This window comes from Adelges cooleyi, unplaced genomic scaffold (genome assembly GCF_023614345.1).
Source record: "Adelges cooleyi isolate 19-005CV unplaced genomic scaffold, UGA_ACOO_1.1 ACOO_flye_CR_arks_rails_tigmint_CR_PRNA_324, whole genome shotgun sequence".
Lineage (NCBI taxonomy): Eukaryota > Metazoa > Arthropoda > Insecta > Hemiptera > Adelgidae > Adelges > Adelges cooleyi.
In genome coordinates, this window is record NW_026095996.1 from 227 (window position 1) to 9,158 (window position 8,932).

At 32.3% G+C, this 8,932-nt stretch overlaps 1 protein-coding gene and 1 pseudogene across 2 annotated transcripts; one reads left to right on the forward strand and one right to left on the reverse strand.

The window, feature by feature from the left end:
• Nucleotides 1-495: 495 nt before the first annotated feature.
• On the reverse strand, nucleotides 496-3,641 carry LOC126839977 (UDP-glucosyltransferase 2-like; annotated as a pseudogene).
• A 1,135-nt stretch (nucleotides 3,642-4,776) lies between these two features.
• LOC126839978 (major facilitator superfamily domain-containing protein 6-A-like) lies at nucleotides 4,777-8,439 on the forward strand. Of its 2 annotated transcripts, none has more exons than XM_050575446.1 (7): nucleotides 4,777-4,952; nucleotides 5,808-6,170; nucleotides 6,266-6,453; nucleotides 6,643-6,779; nucleotides 7,633-7,727; nucleotides 7,832-8,074; nucleotides 8,174-8,439. In XM_050575446.1, exons 1-7 carry the CDS (start codon nucleotides 4,859-4,861, stop codon nucleotides 8,344-8,346), a joined length of 1,293 nt encoding a protein of 430 aa, XP_050431403.1. In that variant the 5' UTR covers nucleotides 4,777-4,858; the 3' UTR covers nucleotides 8,347-8,439. The 2 variants fall into 2 exon arrangements, with proteins under 2 accessions (XP_050431403.1, XP_050431402.1); XM_050575445.1 differs by having other exon boundaries at nucleotides 4,778-4,952; nucleotides 7,633-7,754.
• Nucleotides 8,440-8,932: the final 493 nt, after the last annotated feature.

An 8,932-nucleotide genomic window follows, 5' to 3' on the forward strand; every position in this document is an offset into this window, starting at 1 on the left:
CAGGCCGTGTTCCACTGGGTATGTGGGTTAGACTATTTTTTGTCGCTTATTGTGTGTGTCGTTATTTGGTTAGGTAGTTTCTAGCTGGGTGGCCAAATATGAAAATGTCATTTCCATATTGTATAGTAAACATTGTTTAATCTACTTAAAACTAATGCTAATATTACTGTTGTATAAATACAAAAAAAATGCGTTACTCAAGTTGGTAATTTCCAGTCCCAAAATTTGGCGGGTTTTGTACAGTGATAAGGTTTGTTTTCCATTACGTGTCGATTGCATGCATCGCCCTCCCTTTAGTTTGGAACTACTTTATTTCTGTAAGATGGCTTATCAAATATGCTATAAATTATTAAAATATATTTGTTTAATGTTTCAAAAAATAGATCATTGGTATAAATTAATATTATTAGTGTGGAACATAAATTCTAAAAAAAATTTTAATATTTTTTTTCACCAAAAAAAAAAACGCATAACACAAAATTATTCGGTTTTAAACTTTAACTTGAATAAAAATTGTTTGCATACAATACTTAAACATTTATATATAACAAAGCCAATGACTGAAAACGTGACGAGTACCAGAGATATTATATCTAAAAGGTAGTATTCGTACCACGTGAGATCAAACGCTTTTGTCTTTAGATGTTGTGCACCATCATGTCGTATGACGTATTCAGTCCAGTAAGCGGCTATTTTAGCAGGCGACATTGGGCGGTCCTTAAAACGCTTGGTTGCTAGTTTAGCATTAGACAAGTACCTAATTGTGAGTACAAAAGAACAAATTTAAAAAAATAATAAGTTTCATAACGCCTAAAACATAATTTGTATTGGAATAACATTGATTGCAAATTAATGAACTTAAGTAATTAAACTAAGTCTATCCATAGGATTCCAATTATATAATTATATTTGAATACAAAATATTTTGTACAATTTATGATATTATCTACCAGCCTAACATTATATAACCATGCACTGATATTGCCCCAAAGAAAATCATTTTTATTGATGTAAGATGTCTATATAAAAAAAAAAATTGTAAAAACTATATATTATGTATAATACTATAACTGAATTTTGTAGATAAGAATTTACTTAATACAAACAAGAGTTTCGATTAAATTATACTCTGACCTTACACTATGCAAACGTTTGCTGTTCGAGTTATTATTTTACCCTCCATACGTATTGTCTATAAAAATAGTTTTTTTTGTTTTTCCTAAGTGTAATGTTCCATATTTCAATATTATTAATTAATAACGTGATATTTTTTACTGCGGTTCTTACTTTTTATCGTTAATTTATTTATTAACCGATTCGAAAATCAGAGTTTCGGTGACAGTCATCACGTCGAGTGAAATGGCCATTCCGGCTTCGACGAGATTACCAATGTTCCTCGGTTGATCGTAGAATAGCGGAAACCCTAACATCGGAACTCCGGCATCGACAGCTTCAAACACACCAGATATCCCGCCATGTCCGATGAACAGCTTGACATTCGGATGCACTAGGATAAAAATCGGTTCGCTCGTTTACAGTTGTGAATTAATAATAATCTAGGTACTTCTTTATAGATATCCTCCCTGCGATTCTTACAGAGAATATCACGTTGAGGGAACCACTTTTTCGTCATCACGTTGTCCGGTTTGTCTTCCATTTCGCACTCGTATTTCCACAGTATTCTCTGGGGGAGTCGTGCAAGAGCTAGTTTGAATGCGTTTCTAATGTGGTCAGGAAACGACGACATTTTTATTGACGATCCGAACGTGAAGTAAATAACTCCATTCGGTGAATTTTCAATAAACTCTCGTATATCCTGAAGTTTTTTCAAAATTTTAACCGATTAATTAAATGCATGTCGCGCAATTTTTAGCATTTTTGGCATGCAAGACGCAACGCAAAGGTTTAAAGTATAAAAAAAGGTGGCCAAAAATAATTAAATAAATAAAAAAATATTATCTAAGAAAAATATAATTAAAAAAATCGATTTAAACCCACTTGTTGTTGCATATTTAAATGTTTCAAAATACACCTGTATTTGAAAACTTTAAATTGAAAACAATACAAAACCATAACCGGTAAGTTGATAAAAATACAAATGACCTTTCGGTTACATTTGTTTACCATTTTTATGGCGATAATCATGTAATTAAAGCACAAAATGTTTAAATTAGCTGCTGATATTGACTATTTGTATTACGGCGGTTGTTTAAAATTGCGTACACGTCATCATTTCTTTTTTTTTTTTTGAACAATTGTTTGTTTTTACTATGGCTTAACCTCTCGAAATTTACACATGAACCACTTCATGACCGTCGTTTTGCTAATGACTCTTCTTATACAATCCAATGAAAAAAATTATTTAAAAGCATGGATTAGATGTATTAAAAATCAACGACCGAGTAAATAATAAAAACATTATTGACGATACTGTTAAGTGCTTAGACTTTTCATTCTTCACCAATCTCAATATCAATTTTATTATAGTAAGTACTCATAAAGTTAAACTGAATTACACATACTTTGCTAAATGGAATAGTAGTTGTAGAATAATATATGAAATATGTCTTAAAACCAATCAAGCTACTTCAATTTAAACATTTTGCGAATCTATACTTCATCAAACCCTAACCACTAGTTTAAGCGGAAAGGGGAACATATTACTTACGTCATACATATACCTAAACCCATTGCATTATTTGGGACTTACATTTGGTATGGCGTTGGGTTCGGGAAGGTGGATATCCCGCCGATTTCTATGATATTCGGCGGCATGGGTCTGGCCATTTCGACGATGAAATGACTGTTGACAAACACCAAAGACGGTTTGGCCGGCTCTATCCGGTCGTACGGTCTGGGGTCGTACTTGACGGCCATTGTTTCGACGTACCACAACAGAGACCTGCTGTATTTGTACGTGAGAAAGTTGAGCAACCGCTGTTGGAACGTCTTGGGGTAGCCGAAAGACAGCATAAAATTGGACACGTACGCGGGGTTCGGGTCTTCGCCAAGAAACGACGATTCCACGTAGGTCGGCATTGGCGACGGGAACAGGTAAATCAGTGGCAAACGGAGACGACGGACCAACGCTGACATACAGTCCGTGGCAAGTGATTCGGTGACGATGACGTCGAACTCGTCGGCGTTGCCCGCAGCCATGATGGTGTTCATTTTGGCATTTGCAAATACGCTGTCACAAGATTGTCTATTGCGGTGCACCACGTAGTCGATTAGATTGTTCGGAGGTCTTAACCGTTCTTTGAACCCTACCAGATCCATATTCAACCGCAACGGTCCCTCCAAGACGAATTCCGTGTAGTTTGGGCGTTTTCCATCGGGAAACCACGTGAAAACCGTAACGTTATGCCCGAAGTCGGTCAGCGCGTGCAAAAATCCGTTCATGAAATTCCAATGGCTTTTGCCCGATATCGTGTTCACGGCTAACACCCGTAATCCTGCCTGTGTCGGGTGAAAACACAACGCGGCGAACGGCAATAACGCCGAGGCGAACCGCACTAAAAACATGATTATAACTCTTCGGGAAAATTATTGTGTTGATCTTCTGTAATAACCGATCGGACTAGTCGATACCACGAGCGAGTTTTATATTCCGTTTATGAAAACAGTCATCACTTTGTGTTTTATCGACAGATAATCGAAGAATAGTTTATTCATATAGAAACATTTCAATGTATGCCTATGTCGGTCGGCTTTATACACAATGTTAAATGAAGGTGGTTGAAGGGGGTTTTTGAATAAAATTTAAGAGACGATAGTAATACCATTAAGATGAGGTTTTTTTTATTACAAGCAAATGATATTTAAATTTATACTGTTAGCAATTATTGCGACGTACTCATTAGAGTAAAGGTTGTCTAGAGGTCACATACAAGTTGTTACATGAACTTAACTTTCACAAAATGTTTGTATTAATTGAATATAATAAAATATATTTATAGACAGCGTACTTGTATCCACAACAAGGCACGTAAAAGATACACACATGTACCTACATACATTTATATTATACAACAAAAAAAAATGTAAAGTTTGTGGTTGTACAAACAAAAGCTATTTTTAATCTTATATATTTTGCTTTCTAAAGCAACATTAGTTTATGCAAATAAGAGTGAAGTTATCTAAACACACTTATCTAGAGTCTAGACAGTTATTCTGTCTATCTGGTACTACGATGTCGAATTTGCACAACTCGCTTGCTGAAGTAGCCAAGATAGTACGACTTGAGATTTGACATGAAAATGTTTTAATAATTTTAGCATAAACGCAGTTTCAACTACAACAAAAAATAAAAATTTTTTTTTTTATATAAGTTTTTATAACACTTAAAAAGTTAACATGGACAATATCGTATAATTTCTTTGAAATTAAAACATAATCTTCGTTTTTTGGTACTTTGTAAAACAATAATCGTCAAAACTGTATCTGAAACAATTTTTTTGGTTTAATCAACTTTTTTGGGGTTTAAAAATGTTTGACGGTATCGAAAAAAAGCCCATTTTATTTCTTTAATTAGAACAAAAAACTGAACTCATATTTTTTATCACTTGAACTTGATGGACACAAGTGTTTTTAATACAGCTTATATTATCAAATAATTAATCGTTGACAACTATCACTTAAGCTATATAATATATCATAAGATATCTATTGTTTTATAAAGCACGTGAAAACCATGAGTGTTTATAATACAGCTTATATTAACAAATAATGAAATGTCATATTATTGATATATCATTGAAAAAACTTCCTCTTAATGTATTTAATATAACATAAGATATTGATCATTCCAGTTGACAACACGATTTATTATTTTGAAATTTTCTTTCCTTACATTTTTATGAAAGTAGTAGAAAAATTAAACATGCTATGTGGCAGGGAAATCAACAGAGATTTACTTTTCATGAAAATGAACTACTTTTTCGCATGGGGCGGTAAGATATTATAATATAAAATATAACTAGCATTCACTTTTACACTCCATTGATGATACAATATTACTGTTTGTCTGTTGATATGTTTATAATGAAAAGGGTAAGAGTGAATGTATGTAGGTGCACTTTTTGATGCATGACAAAAGCTGTCATTTTTTCTTGAACGTGAAACAAGGATGGAGTTTGTAAGTATGTGTTTTATTAAAATAGAAATATGAAGTTTTGTAGAATAAATAGAAAAACGGAGAAAGAGTCAGGAGAGGATGTTTCTTTGCTTCCCAATTTTCAATTGATAAGCCGACGTATCTTATTCTGCACAGAAGACAGTAAAAACTCATTTAAGATCAAGAATAAATGATAACCGTCTTAATAGTCCATCTATTATCTCTAACGAATCATAAATTACCACGATGGAACTATTAATATAAAATTCGAGCCGAAAAATTGAATTTTGTTAAGTCATTTAAATTTTTGCGAGGGCGCTAAATAAACAGTGCTCCAGGGCACTAGAAATGTAAAAACGTCTTTGAGTAAAGCAACTATAAAATAGATAATGCCAGCTGACCTTACTTGTATAAGCAGAGTTGGGCATTATTCGAATGATTATTATTCAAACTAAAAAATTACTTTGATTAAATGATTTATTCCTATTTTTTTTTTTAATACTTTTTTTACCTTACAGCTTATTTTACTATTGATGACATAATTTAAAAAAAACTTAATTACGTTAAAATAGTTATTCGAATAAAAAAAAAAAGTATTCGAATCGTCTTAGAAAGTTTGAGTTCTTTATTTTTATTGTTTTTTTTTTTTAATTAATTATTGACGTTTTGTTTTTTATATTTTTAACATTAGCCTACGCACCTGTTATTCCGTTTTGTGCCACTATTGGAAAACAACGAGGTTATTCCGCATTGGCGATGGGAATCACTTTGACTGGCTTGCAGATACCTAGTCTTATTGTACGACCTTTGCTAGGAAGCGTCACGGACGCCTACCAATGCCGGAAATTGATGTTTCTCATTGGAGAGGTGCTTTCAGCACTAGCAGTTCTCGGATTGATATTTTTACCTGGTGCAACGGTCGCAGAAAGTATCGCCGACGAAATCGTGTTTAACACCTTGCTGTACTGGGTGTTCTTTTTTTTATTGTTTTTCTTATACCTTGGATGTGTAATGCGGTCGCTCATGGAGGATACGATCTGTGTCAGTCTACTCGGTACATCGATGTTCCTAGTCGATAAATATTTCTTTATTAATCATAAAATATGTTTTCACGCTTAGACAGAATGTAACTATTTTTTTTCTCTCCAGGAGACAATGTACACAATTACGGACAACAAAGAGTTTGGGGAGCAATTGGTTACGGTATAATTTCTATAGTTTCTGGGGTGGTCGTCGACTGGTTTAGCATAGGACAAGCTCATGACGACTTTAGACCCGGATTCGTGATAGCATTTATATGCGTAGCCTTCGACGTGTACGTTTCGGCTAAAATCAAGGTAATCTACAATTAGAATACATTTTGGTTTCGGTCAATTTGATCTAACAAACAAATTAATATTGCGATTACCGAAACCATATAAATTTTGATAGATTGTTTATACTATCTGTTATTATTTTAAAGTTATATAGTTTTGGTACAGAGGTATTTTGTAACTAACTACACTAAAGAACCTGTATAATTTCAGGTTGAACAAGTTAAAAAAACAGAAACTTTTAGTGGCAATATGAAAACAGTTTTAACTGATTTTAGAGTAATCGTATTTTTAATTGCAACCATTTCGTTCGGTTTCTTTTATACCTTTGTTCTGTATTTTGTCACCTGGTAAGATACAATATCATATGGATAGCATAGTGCACAGGTGTTCGGTTTTTTTTAATTTGCAGAAAACATTTTGTACAGTATACATAACGCTATATCATGGGGTGTGTTATATATAATTTCAAGTCCTCTAATAGTGAAAATATGAATCTTTGTGATCCAATATTCGCACCAAAATTGTGTAGGGGACTTTTAGGTATTATTTTTTATACTTAACCTAATATCAAAAGAAAAGAAATGAGCAGGTTGATCATTTGATCGTGAACCACTCAATATATCATAGTATTAAATAACAAATTATTAATTTTTTATATAAAGTGTGATCTCAATTTTTTACATTTTGAATTTTTTTACACTTCTCCTAACTTATTTTTTTGACAGTAACTTTTGAAACTTAAATCGTAACGCATACATTTTATTAACTTTTTTAAATTGAGAAAAGTGTACTAAAAATGTTGACTGATCCATATCCAGTTTTGGATAACTATTTTTAAAATTATAAAAGTTTTAAAGTTAGGACGGGTAGTGCTATTCAAGTTTCGACATTTTCCATAAAAACACTAAGTTGATAGGTTGGATAAGTTGACAATAAGTTGGTAAAAACAAAAAAAAAAAAATTGTGAAAAATTGGGATCACATTGTATAAAAAGAATATAAAAAAAAAAAATTTCTTATCAACCCTATGAGATAATGTGGTTCACGATTAAATGACCACTCAATATGTATCTGTGCACTGTGTCGTCATTATCTAGATTCCAACACATAATTTTGGAACAAATAATAACCGTTAACAGTTTTTTTTTAATCTTGTAAAATTGTAATTAACAATACACAATTTTTTCTATTCCGCATTTAGGTACCTCGAAGACATAACCAATTTACATCATCCTGAATATGAACCCCATATAAAAACTATTCAAGGGCTTTCTCAGACTATTCAATGTTTTTTAGGTGAAGTACCATTCTATTTTGTTTCTAGTAAGTGATCGTTTGTGTGCTCAGACATGGCAAAAAAATTGCGAATAACATAAAATATGTTTTCTTGTATTTATAAGGTTATATAATCAAAAAGGTGGGTCATATGAACGTGTTTTCATTGACGTTCGTGGCTTATGCAATCAGATTCGCTCTTTATTCGATTATTGAAAATCCGGTGGTTGCTTTGAGCGTGGAAATATTTCATGGAATCACTTTTGCACTACCGTATTCTGCCGGAGTCGCGTATGCCGCTAAATTGGCTCCGGTTGGTGCGGAAGGGACGATGCAAGGATTGGTTGGAATGACAATGAAGGGCATAGGTTTGTAACAGTTGAAGTTTATATTTGTCTATGTGAATGCTTTGTTGATTTGCGTGTAATTATATTGATTTCATTTACAGATGTTTTGTATTCTTTTAGGTATTCCGATGGGAAATTTTGTCGGAGGTTATATAATCAAGAATCTAGGAATCGTAGATGCTTTTAGAATATTCAGTATAGGTTCGCTTATGGTTTGTATCGTTGTATCAACAATGAATCTTATTGTAAAACGCACGTACAAAACCGAAAATAATGTTGTCCAGACTAGTTAAAATCATTCGATACGCACCTATTGTTATGTGGTCATAATTAATCCTGATAATGTTTTGTTTTGTAAATATTATAAACTATCGGTAATCCTCAAATGTCCTTATATATTTTACTTAATAACTGTACTACCAACTATGTGGTCCATAAAAATCTAACCTAATGTTTAAAAACGTTTAATTTCAAGTGTTTAGAACTGAGAATTAGAACGAATACATCACTTCTCCCTACGTTCTAGTATATTTATTTTTAATTATATTATAAGCTTCCCGAGGCACAGTGGTCCAAAACTCAAATTTAGCTGGACAAAATTCAATTTTTAAATATTTTTTTTTAAAATCCAAAGTAAACTTCATACTATTGTATAGTACTTAAGGACCATAAAAATAAAAAATGTTTTGTTAATATTTTACATGAATTACAAGGTTATATAAAAAAAAAGGCGTACAAAACAGCCGTATTTTCGATTGATTTTGGCACAAATGTATATAAATACAACTGATTATATCTCATAATTGAATAATCGCTGAAACTTGATATTTTTTTCATTATTTAGTATAGAAAAAGTACTACTAATAAGATATATTTGAT

Excerpts from the sequence above, each read along its gene's own strand:
- LOC126839978 (XM_050575445.1), top strand. The coding sequence starts at position 4,859 with ATGAAAGTAGTAGAAAAATTAAACATGCTATGTGGCAGGGAAATCAAC. Across the intron at positions 6,780-7,632 it reads GTTCTGTATTTTGTCACCTG|GTACCTCGAAGACATAACCA; the intron begins GTAAGATACAAT and ends TTCCGCATTTAG. Across the intron at positions 7,755-7,831 it reads ACCATTCTATTTTGTTTCTA|GTTATATAATCAAAAAGGTG; the intron begins GTAAGTGATCGT and ends TGTATTTATAAG.